A 23136-nucleotide genomic window follows, 5' to 3' on the forward strand; every position below is an offset into this window, starting at 1 on the left:
GCGCAGCTTTGGAAACTGAGATGAAATCAGACTGCAGCAAGCCTGCCACTGCTGGTGTAGCTGGAGGGAGCACGTGGGTGTGTCTGGCCTGGAGCCCCCAGGGGGAGAGGGCACCTACTGACCCAGTAAAAACAGGGGGACACACTTCTCTTAGCCAGTCCCCCCACGACACCAGCCAGCAGCCAGCTGAGAGAGGACGAGTGCCAATCTGGGCATAAGCGGCAGCAGCAGAGCCCTTGTGCATGCACCAACAACTGGCTGAGACACGATGCCACCTTCCCAGCGGTATTGGCGGCAGCAGCTCGGGGAGAAGCTGCTGTGTGTACACCTGCTCCAGAGATTCTAGCAGAGGGAGAAAGCCGAGTTCCCCTCCGACTTTGAGTCTGACTGAGAGGATTGACAGGGGCTGGGCACCCAGGTAGTACCATGAGGGTCCCCCAACCTCCCAACATACCACAGGCGATGGGGATCCCACTGCCTAGGAGGAGCACCCACATGCAGCTGGCTCTAGGGACATCTGTCTCTCTGGACCAGACAGGCTAGCAGAGCAGAGTGGATCCTCTGTGCCCCAGGACTGAGGGAGCCTGTGTGACTGAATGAGGGGTGCAGGGCTTTTAGCTGGGTCTCTGGGAAATCACTGTGTGCAGCCCCACATGCTCAGGGCTCCCTGATTGCCTGGGGTGGACCATGGCCGCGGGACCTGTGCTCACAGGGAGGACTGCACAGATCCTTTGGACAGTTCATACAGTTGCACAGATAAACATTAACCCAGGCTAACACCTGGCCATTGATCACCTTGCAAGAGAGGAGGTGAGGGTGAGGTCATACCAACAGAAGCGACCCTATCCCTCCTTCTGTTACCAAGAGATCCACCATGACCAACATGGGTGTCACCCTGGATACTTGCCACACCCTGGAGCACTGACCAGAGCTCCTTGCCACACCCAGAACACACCTCTGAGTATTCACTGAAAGCCAGATATTCCACGAAGCCACACAGGCATAGTTCAAAGATAAAAGCCATCAGAGGAAAAATGAACACTTATCTCCATAAATGCCTAAAAGTAAACGCATAAATTCAAGAAAAAGAATAAGGAGGACAACATGACCTCCCAAAGGAACACAAAAACACTTCAATATTAGAATGTGAACATGAAGAGATTGATGAAATGCCTGAAATTGAATTCAAAAGATTAATCATAGGATTATCAGAAGCAATGAGAAGCAAATCCATGAATTAAAGAAATCCATACTTGACATGATTAAAAAATGTTCCCATGAAATTCAGATCTTAAAGAGAAATCAAAATGAAATATTAGAAATGAATAATTCAGTAGTTCAAGTAAAAAATGCATGCGAAGCCTTAAAGACAGACTTAGTGAGGCAGAAGGAGGAATATCCAGGCCAGAAGACAAATTTTTGGAATTTTTTTCAGCAGACAGAAAAAAAAAAGAAGAAATTAGAAAAATTAAAAATAGTGTTGGAGATTTATGGGATGCTATAAATGACTCAACATGTGGGTCTTAGGAGTTCCTGAAGGGGTGGAAAGAGAGAGGATTAGAAGGCCTATTCAGTGAGATAATTACAGAAAAATTCCCCAACTTGGAGAAAGAAAGGGATGTACAAGTATAGGAAGCACATAGAACCCCTCATAGACAGGACCAGAGAAGATCTTCACCGCGACACATTGTAGTCAAACTGTCAACAGTAAAACAAAAGATTCTAAAATGTGCACTAGAGAAACACCAGATTACTTTCAGAGGATCCCCAGTTGGACTCACAGCAGACTTCTCATCAGAAACTCTACAGGCTAGGAGAGAATGGAAAGACATAGTCAAAGTCCTAAGAGAAAAAAAAAAAAAACCTGTCAACCTAGAATACTGTACCCAGCAAAGTTCTCATTTATGAATGAAGGTGAAATAAACACCTTTCACAACAAACAGATATTGAAAGAATTTGCCACCACTCATCCAGCCTTATAAAAGATGCCTAAGGATGTGTTGCACACAGAAACAGAGAAAGACAGTCATCATTATGATCAAATGTGAAGGCAGAAAATCCCCCAGTAAAAGTATAAAGGAAATCCAAAGTAAACAATAGGAATATCTATGGGAAAATGGCAGGACCAAGTCGTTACTTATCAATAGTAACCTTGAATGTAAACAGCCTAAATGCTCCAATTAAAAGATAACACATTGGCTGAGTAGATTAAAAAATAAGACCCATCTATTTGCTGCCTATAAGAAACACACTTCACCAACAAAGATACACGCAGGCTGAAAATGAAAGGATGGGAAAAGTTACCCCATGCTAATGGAAAGCAAAAAAGGGTAAGTGTGGCCGTCCTAATATCAGACAAAATAGACTGTAACACGAAAACTGCCAGAAGAGATGAGGAAGGGCGCTGTGCAGTGATCAGGGGATCTATTCAGCAGGGAGATGTGGCTATACTAAGTTTATATGCATCTGATTCCAGGGAGCTGGGCTATCTGAAAGAACAGTGGAATAACACTGGAAATCAGCAACTCAAGAATCTCTAGAGGGGCCGGCACTGTGGCGCAGTAGGTTAATGCTCTGCCCTCAGTGCAGGCATCCCATATGAGCACCGGTTCTAGTCCCAGCTGCTCCTCTTCCAATCCAGCTCTCTGCTGTGGCCTGGGAAAGCAGTAGAGGATGGCCCAAGTGCTTGGCCCCTGTATCCATGTGGGAGACTAGGAAGAAGCACCTGGCTTCTGGCTTCAGATCAGCACAGCTCTGGCTGTTGCAACCATTTGGGGAGTGAACAAATGGAAGGAAGACCTTTCTCTCTGTCTCTCCCTCTCACTGCCTGTAACTCTGCCTCTCAAATAAATAAATTAATAAATATTTTTAAAAAAGAGAATCTCTAGAGAATATGCAAACACATGGAGACTGAACAATGTGTTCTTGAATGAACTGTGGGCCATAGAACAAATCAAAAGAGAAATAAAAATTTTCTGGAAATGAACAAAGGTGACAATACATAATATTAAAACTTATGGCCGGCGCTGTGGTTTAACAGGCTAATTCTCCACCTTGCGGCGCTGGCACACCGAGTTCTAGTCCCAGTTGGGGCACCAGATTCTATCCCGGTTGCCCCTCTTCCAGGCCAGCTCTTTGCTATGGCCTGGGAAGGCGGTGGAGGATAGCCCAAGTCCTTGGGCCCGGCACCCACATGGGAGACCAGGAGAAGCACCTGGCTCCTGGCTTCGAATCAGCGATATGTGCTGGCCGCAGCAGCCATTGGAGGGTGAACCAACGGCAAAGGAAGACCTTTCTCTCAGTCTCTCTCTCTCACTATCCACTCCGCCTGTAAAAAAAAAAAAAAAAAAAAAAAAAAAAAAACCTTATGGGATACGGCAAAAGCAGTGTTAAGAGGAAAGTTTTTAGCAATTGGTTCCTACATAAAGAAATTGGGAAGGCACCAAATAAATGAGCTATCAATGCATCTCAAGGACCTAGAAAAACAAAAAACAAAACCCCAAATTAGGAGAAGAAAAAAAAATAATTAAAATTCGGGAAGAAATAAACAAAACTGAAACCAAAAAGCAGTACAAAAGATCAGTGAAATGAACAGCTGGTTTTTTTGAAAAAATAAACAAAATTGATAAACCATTGGCCCAGCTAACCAAAAAAAAAGGGAGAAGACCAAGTCAATAAAATCAGAGATGAAAAAGGAAATTTAATTGCATATACCACAGAAATAAAAAAAGAATAATCAGGAATTGCTTCAAAGAGCTGTATGTCAACAAGTTGGGAAACCTTGAAGAAATGGATGGATTCCTGGACACATACACTCTACCACAACTGAGTCATGAAGACATAGAAAACCTCGACACACCAATAAGCAAGATGGAGATTAAATCAGTAATAAAGACCCTCCCAACAAAGAAAAGCCCAGGACCAGTTGGATTCACTGCTGACTTCCAGACGTTTAAAGAAGAACTAATTCTAATTATTCTCAACCTATTCAAAACAATGCAAATGGAGGGAATCCTCCCCAGTTCCTTCTATGAAGCCAGCATCACCTTAATTCCTTAATCAGAAAAAGATACAATGGAGAAAGGAAACTATAGACCAATCTCTCTGATGAACATAGATGCAAAAATTCTCAACAAAATTCTAGCCAATCAAATCAACAACATATCAGAAAGATCATTCACCAAGACCACGTGGGATTTATCCCTGGTATGCAGGGATGGTTCAACATTTGCAAATCAATCAATGTGATATATCACATTAACAAGTTGAAGAACAAGAAACCATATGGTTATCTCAATAGATGCATAGAAAGCATTTGATAAAATACAACACCCTTTCATGATGAAAACTCTAAACAAATTGAGTATAGAAGGAACATTCCTCAACACAATCAAGGCAATTAATGACAAACCCATGGCCAGCATCATATTGAATGGGGAAAAGTTGGAAGCATTCCCACTGAGATCCAGTACCAGACAGGGATGCCCACTCTCACCATTGCTATTCAATATAGTCCTGGAAGTTTTAGCCAGAGCCATTAGTCAAGAAAAAGAAATCAAAGGGATACAAGTTGGAAAGGAGGAATCGAATTATCCCTATTTACAGACAACATGATTCTATATATAGGGGATCCAAAAGACACAGCACTGAGAGGCTATGGAAACTCATAAACGAGTTTGGTAAAGTGGCAGGATATAAAGTCAACACAGAAATCAACAGCCTTTGTATACAGATACAACGCCATGGCTAAGAAAGAGCTTCTAAGATCAACCCCATTCACAATGGTGCTTCTGAACCATCTTTGTCTTCTTTGGTGGGATGTCTGTTCAAATCTTTCACCCACTTTAATAGGATTTTTTATTGCTGAGTTTTAAGAGTTCTTCAAGTATTTTGGATACTGGTAGTTTATCAAATATGTGTTTATAGCACACATTCTCCCCGCCTGTGGTCTACCTTTTTCATTCTCTTAACAGTGCCTTCCAGGGGCCAGTGTTGTGGTGCAGCAGAGATTAAGCTGTTGCCTGTTACACCAGCATCCTATTTGGGCACCAGTTCAAGTCTCAGGTGCTCCGTTTCTGATCCAGCTCCCCACTAATGTGCCTGGGAATGCAGCAAAAGATGGCCCAAGTGCTTGGGCCCCTGTCCCCACATGGGAGACCTGGATGAAGCTCCTGGCTCCTGGCTTCAACTTGACCCAGTCCTGACCATTTGGAGAGTGAAATGGCAGATGGAAGATTCATTCTCTCTCTCCCTCTCCTCTCTCTCTCTCCTCTCTGTAACTCTGTCTTCCAAATAAATCAATCTTTAAAAAACAAACAATGTCTTCCTCAGAGAACATATTTCTCATTTCAATAAAGTTCAACTACTGATTTTACCTTTTCCATAAATTATGCTTTTGGTGTTTTATCTAAAGCTCCTTGACAAACCTCAAAGGTCACCTGGATTTTCTCCAATGGTTTCTTCTAGAAGTTTCATAGTTTTGTGGTTTACTCTTGGGTCTGTGGCCCACTCTGAGTTAATCCTTGTGCAGGCTCCACATCTGTGCCTGAGTCCACTTCTTTGAGAGTGGACGGTCAGTTGTTTCAGAGCCATTTGGTGAAGAGACTGCCTCTTTCTCCATCAAATTGGGGGTGCTCCTCTGTTATGATCGGTTGACTGTATTTATGTTGGCATGTCTGGGGACTTTATTTTTGTCCTGTTGATCTTTTGTCAGTTCTTTCATCAGTTTCTCACTGTCTTGGTTACCATAGTGCTTATAGTAAGTGTTGGAGTTGCGCAGGGCCATTCTTCTGTTTTCTGCTTCTTTGGTATTGTGTAGTCTTTTCTCTTTCCATGTACATTTGAGGATTATTTTGTTGGAATCTACAGAATAATGTGCTTGGATTTTTATTGATATTATGTTAAATTTAAAAAACTGGAGTCTTAGCAATATTGAATCTTGCTCTCCATGAACATGGGATAGCTTTCATTTATTTAAATCTTCTTTGGTTTCTTTCATCAGTTTTAAAAAAAAAACTTTTTCTCATACAGATTATCTATCTTGTGCATGCTTTGTTATATTCACAGACCCTTAGCTAGGCTAACTACAGAAAAAAAATCACTCGTACAAATAAAGTCAGAGACGAAAAGAGAGCTAGTGCATCGACGCCATGGAAACGAAGACTCATCACACAACACACACTGGGTGGGCACCAAAGGCACAGGCAGCAAAAGAAAAATTTCTATGGAAATTTTGCAGTTACGTCTGTTGAAAGTACCAACAGAGTAAAAGGCAACTAATAGAATGGGAGGAAACGTTTGCAGTTCATATACTTAATAACATATCAATACCAAGAAGGTATCAAAAACTCCTAAAACTCAACAAGAACACCAACAAAACAGACAATCCAATGCAAATAAGGGCAATGGAATGGATAGACATTTCTCCAAAGGGGCTATGGAAGTGACCAGTGGCACACAGCAAGATGACATCTCACTACTCACTGGGCAAATGCAGGTAAAAACTATCCTGAATGACCAACGCACACCTGTCAGCACTGCTGTGGGTTTAAAGACAGAAGTAAATGGGGATATTCAGAGACTGGAACCTCGCACCCTATGGATGGGAATGAAAATGGGGTCTGCTATGGAGAATAGCCTCCAGTGTTCTCAAAAGCTAGAAACAGGACCACTGTACAGTGCATACCTCCTCCTGCTGTCTGCCTGCTCCCCGAGTCCGCCAGAGCCTGTGGCTGCGCACCTGGGAGCCTCTGGTGCTCCAGACCCAGGCCTCGCCAGTGCTGCCACCACGTCCAAGAGGAGCTGTGCTGCTTCCAGCTCAGGGCAGCCTCTGCCACGGAGCCGTGGCCCCCACATGGGACACAAAGTGCCGCAGACTCCCAAAGCTGCTCCTTCATCGGGAGCTGCCCTCCAGTAAGATTCCAGCTCTGCCTGGGCTGGAGGGGTGGGCCTGAGTGTGCACCCGTGGCAGCCTTGCCGTCAAACTGGTCTCCATGGAAATGCACATGAACTCACCGTGAGACCCCACCTTGCAATATCAAGGAGGCCCTGTCCAAAAGAGCAAAGGTAAGCGTTAGGGAGGAGGTGGAGCAAGGGGACTCCTTGCACGTGGCTGGCAGGAGTGTCAATCAGACTGGCCGCGTGCAGAGCATATGGAGGTCTCGCAAACAACTGGTCCTGACCCAGGTCCTTACCCGAAGGAAACGAGGTCAGAGGTCAGGGAGAGGCGCTGTCCCTGCTCTTGGCAGCACTGGCCCCAGTAGCAAAACCCAGGACTCGACCTGGGTGTGCACGGACAGAAGACTGGACAAAGAACATGTGCTTGCTGGGCACCATGAACTACCACACACACACACACACACACACATGAACTACCACACACAAGTAAACCACAAATACAGCCCACATGTACCACGAAATACCATACACATGCGTACCATGAAATACCACACACATACATCATGAAATACCACATATATACCATGAAATACCACACACATGTACACCATGAAATACAGCCCATATATGCTATGGAATACCACACACATACACTGTAAAACACAGCCCACATGGACACCATGAAATACCACAGACATGTTATACAATGAAATACCAGACACATATACACTGTGTAATAGCATACATAGACACATTATGAAATACAGCTTACGTGTACACTGTGAAATATAGCCTATATGTAAAAGGTGAAGCATTATAACCATGACATCCTAAAGTAGCATCCTATGTACAACAGGAATATCTACATGTACACCTGAAAATTCATCCACATGTCCACTGTGAAATCCACATGTACACCCTGAATTTTCATCCACGTGTGCACCCTGAAATATCATCTTCATATACACCATGAAGCACCCACGTGTGCACCCTGAGGCACCCACGTGTGCACCCTGAGGCGTCGTGGACCCCGTGAAGAGCCCTTAGCCTTTCAGAGAGAGGGAAATTCAGTCTTGGCCGCAGATGCATGAGCCTGGCGGCCACCGTGCCATGAACTACACCTGGCCCAGAGGAACACACGCTCCATGGTTCTTTGTGACGTACAATCTGAGAGTGCAGGGTGGTGTCGCGGGAGCCTGAGGAGAGGAGGGGTGGGGAACACCCAGGGCGAGAACACAGTGGGACAGGAGCCCGGGCGCTCAGGCCAGGCACGGCTCAGGGGTCAGTGCACTGCAGTGCCCTTGAGCGCACCAGCCCCCACGTCAGAGCCAGCTCAGCCCCGGCTGCTCCGCTTCCGCCCCAGCTCCCTGCTGCTGCGCCTGGGAAGGCGGTGGGTGGTGGCTCAGTGCTCAGGCCCTGCACCCACGCTGGGGACCAGAGGAAGTTCTGGGATCCCGGCGTTGGCCTGGCCTCGCCCCAGCTTTGCACCCATTTGGGGAATGAACTAATGGATGGAAGATCTTCTTCCTCTCCATCTCTCTGTCTCTCTCTCTCTTTCTCTCTCTCTCTCTCTGTAACTCTGCCTTTCAAATAAATAAATAAATAAATCTTTCAACAAAAAAAGGATGCCCCACCCCTGCTCAACAAGCACAGCCCCCCCAGGGCCCCACAGTCAAAGCCCCGCTCTGCTCAGAGCGCCAGATCGAGGCTCCTGGAAGGATCTCCCGGGGACAACATTGTGGGCTGCGGGTCAGGGGTCCCGGGACCCCGTGGGCCCCAGAGCTGCAACCAGCAGGGGAAGGGCAGCAGCACAGCACCCCCTCAAACTACATACTTTGATGGAAGAGTGACCTTGAACGGAGGCCACTAAACAGAGCCGATCTGGAAAAAATCTGTGTCTCCCAACCAGACTTGCTCCCCACTCCCTCCCACCACCATGCACAGGCAGTGCTGAGACCCCCAGGACAGGGGCCCAGGGACCCAGCAGGGAGACAACAAGGGCCACTCCTGCCTCAGGGTCCCACCTGGCAGCCAGGGAGAGCCCTGCCCGGGGCCAGTCAAGCACAGGGCCGGTGGGCAGGGGTAGCTGGCTGGAGGACTTTGGTGTGAGGTTCCAAGTACAGGCACTAAGAAGGCACGGGGACTGCGGGCTTTCTGTGAGAGAAAGAACAGCATGGTGACGTGAGGTAGGATTCCAGCCCCTAGCTGGGGACAACGTCCCCTGTGCTTCCTGCCTGGGACAGGGCCTTGGGTTCCCACAGAGACCCACATCCCCAGGACAGTGTGGGCCTGGACAAGCAGGGGGTTGGGGTTAGCCCAGGAGCCTCTGCAGTAGCTGTGGAAGTCTACACTGGCGAATCTCAGGCAATGAAATGCCACAGGGCTGTCCTCAGGGTCACTCTGCTGGGGCCGAACTTTACCAGGGGCAGAGTTAACAATTGCTGCCCCAATGGCCTTGCCGGCCCTAACAGACAACAGAGCTGGGGGTCCTGGGCGTCACAGCTGCTGACCTGGACACAGGTCTGTCCCCGGGGACATCCAGGGCTGCGGGAAAGCTTGAGCAGACTGCCCCGGGTCTCTCCATCCTGGGTCACCCACGTACTTCTAGAACATTCTGAGCCAGGGACAGTGGAATCAGACAGGCTACTCTCAGTGTGGCTGGGTGGTGATATTCACTGACACCTCCGGGGGGACGCACGTGGCCAGGAGGACACCAGGCATGGCGCTCCCAGTGGCACCCGTGCACCCACCTGTGGCACCTCAGGGGCTATGCAGAGCTGGGAGGCCCAGCCAGACTGACTGAGCCTTGAAGGCCGGCGCTGGCTGAGACTACGCTGGCGACAGAAGCAGGCCGGGAGAGACTTGCCACTTAGGACAGGTTGTGGAGAGACATAGAGTCAGCTGTGGGAAGGGCGTGCTCACTGTACCCGGGAGCCACTGGGTCGATTACAGGCTTTCTTGTAGGATGATGGGTAGAACCTGGACAGTGAATGTGGCTGGGGAGCAGCTGGGGGCAGGTCTGTTGGCTCAGAGGACCCCCATGCCAGCAGTGGCTGGAAATAAGAACAGGGTCGGGGGGCTGTCGTTCTGGCATAGCGGGTAAACCTGCCGTGCCGACATCCCTTACAAGCACCAGCTGGAGTCCCGGCTGTTCCACTTCTGATCCAGCTCCCTGCTGATCAGGGAAGGGGGAAACATCAGAGGACGTCCAAGTGCTTGGGTCCCCGCACTCACGTGGGAGACCCAGAAGAAGCTCCTGGCTTCAGCCTGGCCCAGCCCTGGCCATTGCGGCCATTTGGGGAGTGAACCAGCGGATGGAAGGGCTCTCTTTCTGTCTCTTCCTCTCTCTCAATCTCTCTATAATTCTGTTTTCAAATAAATAAAATAAATCTTTAGAAAAAGTACACAAGAACGGGAAGCCCAGCTGGAACAAGGACCACGTCCCTGGACACTGGCCGGGACGGTCCCTGCAACCAGTGGCAGAGGACCTGGCTGGGCCGCGTTTCGCTATTTTGTTGAAAGTAAATGTGGAGACCATGCCTCGGATCCAGAGCTGAGCTTTCTAAGCCAGGTGTGGAAGGCACGGCCTGGCTCCTGCTTGCCGCTAATAGCAAGACGTGAGAGGAGGGAGACAAATTAACTAGAAAACTGCTAGGCAAAGAGGCACCACGCGTGAGGAGTGGGGAAATTCTCAGCCTGTCTGGGGGCAGAGCCACTGGGATGGCTGCACGGCCATTGGCAAAGACACGGCACGGGGGACACTGGCTCCAGCCTGGCATTTTGGCAAAGCCAGGACAGAGAGGGGCAGGGGCTGCCTGGGAGACATCTGGGGGCTGTGCCGGGAGGCATGTGGGTGGGTTGAGGGCGCTCATGGGTTACGTGGGAGCCTGATGGTGGAGGCTTGCAGGGAAGAACAAATGAAGGAGGGAGGACTTTGAGGCCAGAGCCAAGATGCAGAGGCTGCCACTGCCCTGCGGGGGCCAAGGTCAGGACAACAAGACTGAGGTGCCCTCCAGCCTCAGGACCTGCCGGGTGTTGGACGCCTCGGGACCCGGATGCCTGTCTCCCCCCACCCTGACCTCTCCCCCTGGCACTGGGAACAGCCCCCACTGCAGCTGTCACAGGAGGAGGAATTCGCTTCAGCATGAACCACGCCCTCTCTCTGAGTCTCGCACTCCCGGTGCAGGCGGTCCGGCCCAATCTGGAAGGCGCACTGACTGAAGACACTCAAGGGGTGAGAGCATTGCTCAGGAAAGAGCCCTGAGTTTGGAAGGCCAGAGAGCAGAGGGCTGAGGGCTGCCTTGCGCTGCAACCCCTGGAAACACAGGCTTAGCAGACGACCAGGCTCCCAGGAGCCCACACTGGGTGAGGGCAGGCGTCCAGCCTGATATGGCCCCCACAGACACGTCCACGGGGACACCAGATGAGGACGGGCAAGAACTAGGGGATGCTTCTACAAGCCCAGGTGCACCAAAGACAGCCAGGAGAGAACCAGAGGCCACAAGAGAGGCCTGGGACAGTCTCCCTGCTGGCATCCAGAGCCCGGGCCCCACTTGCAGAGCTGGCTGAGAACACGTCTCTGCGGTGGAAGCCGCCCTGTCCTGGGTTTTGCTCGGCAGGCTAAGCCGACTGACGCGGGGCGGGCCAGGCCATCGGCCCCACGGCCTGCAGCTTCCTCCCCAGCCCACGCCACCGTGGGCTCCTGGCTGAACTGGCCGCTCCCTGAGCTCTCACCCACCCTCCAGCAGCAGGCCAGGTGGTGCCTGCCATGAGCTCCATTTCCACCACACAGGCGAGAGCCCGGCAGCGCACCAGGGCCCACAGGGCGTTTCCTGTGCGGCTCACACTCGCTGCTCAGGGCCAGCGCAGGATGCAGCAGGGACTCACCGACCCGCCCCAACTCGTTTACTGGGAGGCCTCTGAGCCTGACCGTGGCAGTGGGGCCCGAGCAGGCTCCAGGCCGCCCCCTGCACCCTGGGCTTGCCGCTCCGGAACCCCTGGTGGGCACCTTCCCAGATGTGCTCCCCACCGTGCCTCCTTGGGGCTCTGGTCACTCTCCGCCAGGTCACTCTCTGCCTTCTCTCCTCCCCACCTCCTGCCTCCTCCCAGCCCTTTCCTGCCTCCCTCTGGCCCCATCGAGCTCTGCTCTCTCTAGAGCCTCTACCTGGAAGGAATCTGCTGTCGGACCAAGACACCACCCCCAGCACAGGTGGGCGCCCACCTGTGCTAGGCCCTCCCCTCACAGCATCAGGGCCCTAGGCCCTGGAGGCTGCTGCTGTCTCTGGGGCTGGCATCGGGCACACCCTGCGCCCTGAGGAAACTCAGGCCTGCCCACTCCAGGCCTGTCCCTTCAGCCCCTGGGCCCTGCCAGCTGCCCCTCTCCCCCACTTGGACCCCAGCCCTTGGCAGCCCCCACTCAGGCCCCGAGTAGACCCCTGCCGCCCCAGATCGCCACAAGCTCCAGGTACAGAACAGGACCCTGGACCTGAGAGCCGCAGCCCATCGGGTTCCCCAGAGTGGCCACCCCAGGGGCCTCCCTTGTCCAGGATCTCCTCTCCCGGTAGCCACCCATGCCCCTCGCCTGTGAGCTGGGCAGGGCTCCCAGCCCCAGGGGAGGTCACCTGGGCTGACCTGAGGGCGAGCAGCCTGGAGAGAGGGCTGCCAGGGCTCAGGGGAGAGGCTCAGGCACAGCGAGGTCTGAGTCCTCAGAGAAGGAGGTAGGGCAGAGGGACCCCTGGCAGAGCAACAGTGACGGTGGGTCGGGCACCTGCCTCACCCAGCCCCCACCAGCACCTTCTCCTGCCTGGGGCCTGCACCCCCACACCCAGAAACCCCCAGCAGAAAAGGGAACTTGAGCAGGCCCCATGCCACCCAGTTTCAATCCCGTTCTTAGTGTATGTGGAGGGGTGACCAGAACTGCCTCTCCTGGGAGGGCAGCTGCGGTGGCAGAGCCTGGGGCCACCCTGGGAAGGGCTCAGAGCACAAACACCAGGGCTCTGGGGGAGGGCCGGATGGTGTTGGGGCACCCAACAGGCACAGGTAGGGGGAGGGGCTTGAGAGAGACCACCCCTCCCGGAAGGCCCAGGCCTGGGCATGGACAACAGACACACACAGGCCAGTAGAGCAGACCGAGAGTGCCTCCAGGATCAGGAAGAAGCCTGAGGCCAGGCTGACCCACACCCGACACAGCACAGAGCCTGCTAGGGCTGGGACCGGCAGAGTGTAGGTGTTGCCGTGGATAGCCTGGGCTGAGATGAGGACAATACAGGGGCAGGGAGGGAGACCCACAGGCCAAGGCTCCTACCCAGGCCAAGGTGGCGCCCTCAGCCCAGGGTAGCATCAGAGGTGGTGGCCGAAGGGCCCTGGTCCCAGCTGGGCCAGGGCAGCAGGTGAGCTGGGAGCAGAGCAGGCGAGGCAGGCCACACAGAGCCAGCTGACAGAGAAAGGGGTGCCAGCTTGGTGGGGGTGGAGTCCGGGACTGACGGGGAGGGAAAGGGAAAAAGGCAGGAGGTCAAGGGGGACAGAGAGCTCAGGGAGTTCTTTCCGGAGGCATCCGGGGATTCTATCTGCCCTCACTGGGGCCAGCAGAGCGCAGGTGGGATCGGGGCATGGGGCAGGAGATCCAGCAGAGTGGGGGGGCGTCTGGTAGAACCCCCAGACCTGGAAGAATGGGAGGGGGTGCGTAGAGAGCCCTGAGCTTATCTGAGAAGGCACAGGCCGGAGTGGTGCTCTGGTGAGTGGACCTGGCTGCACACCGGCCAAATGCCACAAGACAGAACGAGACCGCTTGGCAGAGAGGGTAGCACCAGAGGGACAGTGCCAAAAGGTCAGAGACCAAGTGAGCAGGGCCTATGACAGGGCTGGACGGGCAGGAGCAAGCATCCCTCGTGAGTGCAGAAACCAGGCACAGAGCAGCTACAGGTGAGCAGGGGCAGGAGGGAGGGCTGGGAGGGCAGGAGCAGCTCCAGGAGTCCACAGCCAGCAGCCACCAGCGAGCAGGGGCAGCTGGGAGGGCAGGGGCAGCTCCAGGAGCCCAGGGGCCATAAGAGAGCAGCTACCAGTGAGCAGAGACAGCTGGGAGGGCTGGATGGGCAGAGGCGGCTCCAGGAGCCCAGGGGCCAGGAACAGAGCAGCTACTGGTGAGCAGGGGCAGCTGGGAGGGCTGGATGGGCAGGGGCAGCTCCAGGGGCCCAAGGGCCAGGAACAGAGCAGCTATAGGTGAGCAGGGGCAGCTGGGAGGGCTGGATGGGCAGGGGCAGCTCCAGGAGCCCAAGGGCCAGGAACAGAGCAGCTACCGGTGAGCAGGGACAGCTGGGAGGGCTGGATGGGCAGGGGCAGCTCCAGGGGCCCAGAGGCCAGAGACAGAGCAGCTACCAGTGAACAGGCACAGGTGGGAGGGCTGGACGGTCAAGGGCAGCTCCAGGAGCCCAGGGGTCATAGGAGAGCAGCTACCAGTTATCTGGAGCAGCTGGGAGGGCTTTACGGACAGGGGCAGCTCCAGGGGCCCAGAGGCCAGAGACAGAGCAGCTACAGGTGAGCAGGGGCAGTTGGGAGGGCTGGACACACAGGGACAGCCCTAGGAGCCTAGGGGCCAGGGCCAGGGTAGCTACTGGTGAGCAGGCACAGGTGGGAGGGCTGGATGGGCAGGGGCAGCTCCAGGGGCCCAGAAACCAGGCACAGAGCAGCTACCAGTGAGCAGGGGCAGCTGGGAGGGCAGGGGCAGCTCCAGGAGCCCAGGGGCCAGGAACAGAGCAGCTACTGGTGAGTAGGGGCAGGTGGGAGGGCTGGACGGTCAAGGGCAGCTCCAGAAGCCCAGGGGTCATAGGAGAGCAGCTACCAGTGATCAGGAGCAGCTGGGAGGGCTGGACAGACAGGGACAGCCCTAGGAGCCTAGGGGCCAGGCACAGAGCAGCTATAGGTGAGCAGGGGCAGCTGGGAGGGCTGGACACACAGGGACAGCCCTAGGAGCCTAGGGGCCAGGGACAGGGTAGCTACTGGTGAGCAGGCACAGGTGGGAGGGCTGGATGGGCAAGGCAGATCCAGGAGCCCAGAAACCAGGTACAGAGCAGCTACCGGTGATCAGGAGCAGCTGGGAGGGCTGGATGGGCAGGGGCAGCTCCAGGGGCCCAGAGGCCAGAGACAGAGCAGCTACCAGTGAGCAGGGACAGCTGGGAGGGCTACACAGACAGAGACAGCCCTAGGAGCCTAGGGGCCAGGCACAGAGCAGCTATAGGTGAGCAGGGGCAGGAGGGAGGGCTGGGAGGGCAGGGGCAGCTCCAGGAGTCCACAGCCAGGGGAGAGAAGCCACCAGCGAGCAGGGGCAGCTGGGAGGGCAGGGGCAGCTCCAGGAGCCCAGGGGCCAGGAACAGAGCAGCTACTGGTGAGTAGGGGCAGGTGGGAGGGCTGGACGGTCAAGGGCAGCTCCAGAAGCCCAGGGGTCATAGGAGAGCAGCTACCAGTGATCAGGAGCAGCTGGGAGGGCTGGACAGACAGGGACAGCCCTAGGAGCCCAGGGGCCAGGCACAGAGCAGCTATAGGTGAGCAGGGGCAGCTGGGAGGGCTGGACAGACAGGGACAGCCCTAGGAGCCTAGGGGCCAGGCACAGAGCAGCTACCAGTGAGCAGGGGCAGCTGGGAGGGCTGGATGGGCAGGGGCAGCTCCAGGGGCCCAGAGGCCAGAGACAGAGCAGCTACCAGTGAGCAGGCACAGGTGGGAGGGCTGGACGGTCAAGGGCAGCTCCAGGAGCCCAGGGGTCATAGGAGAGCAGCTACCAGTTATCTGGAGCAGCTGGGAGGGCTTTACGGACAGGGGCAGCTCCAGGGGCCCAGAGGCCAGGCACACAGCAGCTACAGGTGAGCAGGGGCAGCTGGGAGGGCTGGACAGACAGGGACAGCCCTAGGAGCCCAGGGGCCAGGCACAGAGCAGCTATAGGTGAGCAGGGGCAGCTGGGAGGGCAGGGGCAGCTCCAGGAGCCCAGGGGCCAGGAATAGAGCAGCTACTGGTGAGTAGGGGCAGGTGGGAGGGCTGGACGGTCAAGGGCAGCTCCAGAAGCCCAGGGGTCATAGGAGAGCAGCTACCAGTGATCTGGAGCAGCTGGGAGGGCTGGACAGACAGGGACAGCCCTAGGAGCCTAGGGGCCAGGCACAGAGCAGCTACCAGTGAGCAGGGGCAGCTGGGAGGGCTGGATGGGCAGGGACAGCCCTAGAAGCCTAGGGGCCAGGCACAGAGCAGCTACCAGTGAGCAGGGGCAGGTGGGCAGGGGCAGCTCCAGGAGTCCAGAGGCCAGAGACAGAGCATACAGGTGAGCAGAGGCAGCTGGGAGGCAGCAGGGTCAGGGCAGCCCTGGGAGACGCTGAGTGAGGGTGGGTGTCCAGACGTCCTAGGCTGGAGCAGGAGCTGAGCAGCTGCTCAGAAGGGGCAGCTGAGGCTCAGGCAGCCCAAGTAGCCTCTCCCTTGGGAGCAGTGGCGACCAGTGGGGGACAGCTGGATGGAGCTCAGGGAGCCAGGCCCTGCTCACAGGTGGGGCTGGAAGTTTCCAAGAGAGAGAGCAGGAACTGCAATGGAGAGAGACCCAGAGCTGCTCCAAGAGGCGACCCTGGGCAGGAAAGGGCCCGAGGGACGCCGCTCACCGAGGACCTCAGTGAGCTGCAGTTCACGGGTCTGGGTGTGGCAGTGTCGGTGGCTCTTGGGACCACAGCATAGGAGGGCACACGCTGAAGCAGCTGCAGGTTCAGGGGCAGCTGTCCGGGGCCTGGAGCCAGCAGATCAGCACCCAAGTGAAGTGTACTTGTTGGGGGCGGGCAGGGCTGAGGGCACCTGCCAGGGGTGGGAGCTGGGCTGACTCGGCAGCAGCTTCTAGAAGGAAAGCTCTGGTGAACGTGGGGGCAGAGGGGCAGGTTGGGAAAGGCCTGTGAGGAGGCGGGTGGTGGACAGGGCCACTGGGGAGGGAGGGCTGGGGGTGACCCTCAGGTTGGCACTGGGGAGGACCTGAGGAGGCAGGTGCCAGGCACAGAGCTGAACCTGCGCAGGGTAGGACAGGAGCAGGCAATGAGAAGGATTCTCCTTGGAGCCTGGTCCAGGGTGGTCCAGGGCGGTCCAGGACCTGGGACTTGCAAGGTGGGCTGTGGCAGGGCCTCTCTCCCCAGGGGCAAGCAGCAGGGCCTGGGCACAGAGCCCGAAGCCCCCACACAGAGGAGAAGCTCCCCAGGGCAGGGCCTGCGGGGCTTGGGGGGCCTTCTTGGAGCAGACAGAGGACAGAGGCCTGAGGTCAGGCCGACACCTCCCAGAGGCTGGAATGATAGGTCCAGCAGGAGGGGCCCACATGGGCTCTGGTGAGCAGGAGCAAATGGGCCCCAGGTCCCCGTGGCCGCCACACACCAACTGCTGGTGAAGCCTTGGGTGGCAGACAGAGAGCCACATGGGCAGCTGCTCCTGTCACTTTCTGGGAGCATATCAGAGGGGCAAGACCGGCCAGGTGGCCTCCTGACTCCCTCAGGCCCAGACTGTAGACCTGCCTGGCCCCTGCCGAGGTCAGGGGTCCTCCAGGGCAGGGGTCACGTTGCGCCCCTTCTCTTGCAGGGCAACCTAAGGCTCCATCAGTCTTCCCACTGGCCCCCTGCTGCGGGGACACACCCAGCTCCACAGTGACCCTGGGCTGCCTGGTCAAAGGCTACCTCCCCGAGCCAGTGACCGTGACTTGGAACTCGGGCACCCTCACCAGTGGGGTACGCACCTTCCCGTCTGTCCGGCAGTCCTCAGGCCTCTACTCGCTGAGCAGCATGGTGACCGTGCCCTCGAGCAGCCGGCCCGTCACCTGCAACGTGGCCCACCCAGCCACCAACACCAAAGTGGACAAGACTGTTGGTGAGAGCACGGGAGGTGGGTCCACGGGACACGAGGCCAGGGCAGGTGTTCCCAGCTCAGGGCAGGTGCTCCTGCCTGTACTGCACCTGAAGGCCGCTGTGCACTCCGAGGCACACAGCGGGGCTCTTGGCCCCCTGGCCCAGAGGAGCCTGGCCCTGACCTGAGTCCACCCCAAGAGTAAGCCTCTCCAGGCCCCAGTAACCCCAGTCTTCTTTCTCTGCAGCGCCCTCGACATGCAGCAAGTCTCCATGCCCACGTGAGTCCCATTAGCCTCACCCTCTAGCCTCAGCCCGGGGAGCCCCATCCCAGGGTGCCCCCCAGGTGTTGACCCTTCCCCGTCTCTCCCGCTGCAGCCCCTGAACTCCTGGGGGGACCGTCTGTCTTCATCTTCCCCCCGAAACCCAAGGACACCCTCATGATCTCACTCACCCCTGAGGTCACATGTGTGGTGGTGGACGTGAGCCAGGATGACCCCGAGGTGCAGTTCACATGGTACATAAACAACGAGCAGGTGCACACTGCCCGGCCGCCACTACGGGAACAGCAGTTCAACAGCACGATCCGCGTGGTCAGCACCCTCCCCATCGCGCACCAGGACTGGCTGAGGGGCAAGGAGTTCAAGTGCAAAGTCCACAACAAGGCACTCCCGTCCCCCATCGAGAAAACCATCTCCAAAGCCAAAGGTGGGAGCCGCAGGGCTGGGAGCAGGGCAGGCAGCTCCCACGGCCCGAGGCCTCCACCTGGGAGTGACCCCTGTGCTGTCCGCTGTCCCCACAGGGCAGGCCCTGGAGCCGAAGGTCTACACCATGGGCCCTCCCCGAGAGGAGCTGAACAGCAGGTTGGTCAGCCTGACCTGCATGATCAACGGCTTCTACCCTTCCGACATCTCAGTGGAGTGGGAGAAGAATGGGAAGCCAGAGGACAACTACAAGACCACGCCAGCCGTGCTGGACAGAGACGGCTCCTACTTCCTCTACAGCAAGCTCTCAGTGCCCACGAGCGAGTGGCAGCGGGGCGAGCAATACGCCTGCACCGTGATGCACGAGGCCTTGCACAACCACTACACGCAGAAGTCCGTCTCCCACTCTCTGGGTAAATGAGCGCTGTGCCGGCGAGCTGCCCCCACCCCTCCCCACGCTGCAGCTGTGCACCCCGCACACAAATAAAGCACCCAGCTCTGCCCCAAGAGGCTGTCCTGATTCCTTCTGAGGCAGAGGCCTCTACTCGGGCTGGACAGGGTTGGGCGGGCGCCGTGGGCTCTGCTGTGGCCAGCAGCCGGAGCGGTCAACAGTGGGGCAGGGGCAGACCCGCAGCACAGGGGCCTGCCAAGAACTGGGCTCAGCCAGGGTGCTGTGGCAGGTTCCCCCTTGCAGCTAGCATGTGTGTGGGCTGGGCAGGCAGAGGCTCCCAGGGGAGGAGCACACAGCTCCCACCTCTGCAAAACTTGGCCTGGCGCCCAGGTCCCGGTCCACAGGGTGTGTGTACACAGAGCCTCATCTGACCACAGATGTAGGGACAGGCCCACCACGCCCCTGCACCCCGCCCAGCCTCGCCCCTTGTGGGACCCACTCCACCCCCTGCCCAGAGCAGCAGAAGCAGGTGGCATCCTCAGGAGAGGGACAGTCTCACATCCCTCCATGGCACTGAGCCCTGACCCAATCAAACAAGCCCCTCCTGCTGCACAGCACCTGTGTACACATCACACACACACGTGCCTCATACACTGGCGCCTAGAAGAGGCCCCTGCACATGCACACACCTCACACACCTCACACACGGGCCCCCTACACACGAATCTCACACACACACACACTGTGGCCTTGCAAGGGGCCCCTTGCACACACATCACACATGCGCACACATGCACACACCTCACTCATGGGCCCCCTAAACATTCATCACACACACTCATGCACACCCCTCACACATGGCCCTCCTGCACATACATCGCACACACGCATGCACACACCTCACAATGGGCCCCTGCACACACATTGTACACATCCATGTGCACACACTTCACACATGGGCCCCTGCACACACATTGTACACACCCATGTGCACACACTTCACACATGGGCCCCTGCACACACATTGTACACACCCATGTGCACACACCTCACACATGGGCCCCTGCACACACATTGTACACACCCATGTGCACACTTCACACATGGGTCCCTGCACACACATTGTACACACCCATGTGCACACACTTCACACATGGGCCCCCTGCACATGCATTTCACACACACACATGTGCACTCCTCACACACTGGGGCCCTGCAAGGGACGCCCTGCATACACATTGCACATGCTCACATGTGCACATACCCCACACTGGGAGCTGGGTGGCTGAGGTGGCTTCCCTGCAGGTGGCTGGGGCCTTGCATAGGGCCCCCTGTACAACACCATGCATACACACACACCTCACACAAGGGGCCCCCTACAAACGCAAAACACACACACATATGCACACACCTCATACACGGGCCCCCTACACACATCACACACACACACACACATGTATGCATGCCTCACACACTGGGACCTTGCAAGGGGCCCCCTGCACATGCATCAAACACACATGCACATGTTTCACACACATGGTCCCCTACACACACTGCACACGCACACATGTGTACATGCCTCACACACTGGGGCCTTGCATGGAGTCCCCTGCATAGCATAGCACCCAGAGCCAAGCTAGGTGCCTGGGCACATGGACACTGGTGCACACACAGCACCCCAAGCCCAGCTCTCCCATCCAAGGGGCACCAGCACCCCCCACTCACAAGCACCCCGAATGCCTGCTCCCCACAAGAGAACGTGCACCCTACCTCTCCAGATGTCCCTTTCCTGTGGCCACTCCCATAGGCATTGGTGAGACTGTCCCTTGACCCTTGGGCCTGGTCACCCAGGGGACAGGAGAGGGCCAAGCTGGGCACAGTGCCACTGCCCAGCAGGGGTGAGGCAAGCAGAGGGTGGGTCTGTGAGGCGTCTGGCCAGCCATGCTGGGGCCCAGGTGGGGAGGAGCTGGGTGGCTGAGGTGGCTTCCCTGCAGGTGGCTGGGGGAGCTGGCCCCACAAGTGCCACTGCCCAGCACTGTCCAGTGCTTCCCCCTGAACCTCCCGGCCACCCATCCCCAGCTGCAGCCGCAGAGAGAGTGCCCCTCGGCCTCCGCGGCAAGACGCACGCTGACTGCCCCTCCCCATCCAGAGCTACAGCTGGACGAGAACTGTGCCGAGGCCCAGGACGGGGAGCTGGACGGGCTGTGGACCACCATCACCATCTTCATCTCCCTCTTCCTGCTCAGCGTGTGCTACAGCGCCACAGTCACCCTCTTCAAGGTGGGTGCTGCCCGCCCCCACAGGCCCGGCACAGGTGGGCTGGGGGCAGGGGTGGGGGCCAGGGGCCAGGCCCTCCTCACCCCGCGCCACCTCCACTGCAGGTGAAGTGGATCTTCTCGTCCGTGGTGGAGCTGAAACACACCATCGCCCCCGACTACAGGAACATGATCGGACAGGGGGCCTAGGCCCTTCGTTCTCACAGCCTGCCTCCCTGGCCAGCAGGAGCCCCCACCTGCGCCTCGGACCCCATGGCTCTCTGCTCTGGCCGCCCCGGACCCCTCCGCCTCGGGGGGAAGCGCGCAGCTGATGCCCGCCGGCCCCTCCACAGCAGCAGTGGGGACAGCACGCATCTGTTCACCCAGCAGGACCCCACCCAGGGCCAGCCCTGACCGCCACCTCCTGGACTCAGGGCTCCTCTGAGAAAAGGCCCACTTGTCGGGTCCTTGAGTCAGAACACCTGCTGCTCCGCTCAGCCCACACCCGGGCAGCCTCCAGTGGGTGCATGGTTCCCTGGACCCCAGCCTGAGGCCTGCGCTCGTTCTCCTGTGGCTCTTACTCAGAGGCCCGTGCTGGACTCCCACCCACAGGGACAGCGCCCTGCTCCAACCCTCACTGCACTGGGGGTCATGGGGTCCAGGGTGTGCCACCTTCTGTGCAGGGGTCCTGGCTCCAAGGAGACCACTCGGAGAAGGGCCTGCTTGGCCACCTGGCACCACGGGAGCCCCGCTGGGTAGCTTGGCAGGGACCCCTAAGTAGAGGTGGGTGCGCCCAGCCAGAGAGCCTGCTGGATGGACAGGAGCCTGGCATTCGGGCCCCAGGCAGGCAGACATGGCTTCATGGACAGGAGAGGCCAAGGAACATCGGCAAAGAGAGACAGCTGGGCCGGGCGTTCCAGCCAGACCCATCCTGCAGCCCAGCGTCGGGCCCTGTGTCACTCACAACAGGGACAGCCAGTCTGACTCGATGACCGTGAGGCCCTGCTGCCCAGGGAGCCAGGACAGGCTGGCCGCCCTCACTGGACAGAGGCCCGGCTCTCTCTCGCCCACCCCTGTTTTGGACAGACACCAGAGCAGTCTCCAGACAAGAGGGAGACCCCATAGGAGAGGCACATGGACGCCTGCCTGGACCACTGGGGAAACCACGCAGAAATTGTTCCTGTGGCCCCAGCTGCGGTGGCTTTCTGCTGTCTTTGTTGTCTGCAGCCCCAGAGCTGTCCCAGATGTCTCTTCCTGAGTGAGAATAAAGCGTCCTCAGGGAATCCTGCACTGCCGCCCCGTCCCCGTGGCCACGCCAGGGCAGCTTCCACCACCCACCTGCCGCCCCGTCCCTGTGGCCACACCAGGGCAGCTTCCACCGTCCACCATCCACCATGCTCCAGCCCCTGTGCAGGCCTCCCTACCCCACACTGCGTGCCCCTGGCCACTCTGGTGGGCACTGTGTGCCCCTGGCCAATCTAGTGGGTACCATATGCCCCTGGTCACTCTGGTGGACACTGTGCATCACTGGTCACTCTGGTGGACACTGTGTGTCTCTGGTTACTCGTGGACACTGTGCCTCTGGTCACTCGTGGACACCGTGTGTCCCTGGTCACTCTGGTGGACATTGTGTGCTCCTGGTCAGTCTAGTGGACACTGTGTACCCCTGGTCACTCTGGTGGACACTGTGTCTCTGGTCACTCGTGGACACCATGTGTCCCTGGTCACTCTGGTGGACACTTTATGCCCCTGGTCACTCTGGTGGACACTTTATGCCCCTGGTCACTCAGTGGACACGTTGTGCCCCTGTTCATTCTGGTGGACAACATGTGCCTCTGGTCACTCTGGTGGACACTGTGTGCCCCTGGTCACTCTGGTGGACACCGTGCATCCCTGGTCATTCTGGTGGACACTGTGTGCCCCTGGTTACTCTGGAGGACACCATGCACCCCTGGTCACTCTGGTGGACACTTTATGCCCTTGGTCACTCTGGTGGACACTGTACACCCCGGCCACTCTGGTAGACACAATGTGCCCCGGTCACTTTGGTG

At 56.9% G+C, this 23136-nt stretch overlaps 1 gene segment (V, D, J or C); it reads left to right on the forward strand.

Moving 5' to 3' along the window:
• LOC133751713 (Ig gamma chain C region-like) overlaps positions 1–18946 on the forward strand; it is a 67039-nt gene extending 48093 nt beyond the window's left edge. The window contains 4 exon segments of the C gene segment in view: positions 17476–17760; positions 17984–18016; positions 18114–18443; positions 18538–18946. Of these exon segments, the coding sequence occupies positions 17476–17760; positions 17984–18016; positions 18114–18443; positions 18538–18860 (971 nt within the window).
• The last annotated feature ends 4190 nt before the right edge of the window (positions 18947–23136 follow it).

Source organism: Lepus europaeus, chromosome 22, assembly GCF_033115175.1.
Source record: "Lepus europaeus isolate LE1 chromosome 22, mLepTim1.pri, whole genome shotgun sequence".
Classification (NCBI taxonomy): Eukaryota; Metazoa; Chordata; class Mammalia; order Lagomorpha; family Leporidae; genus Lepus; species Lepus europaeus.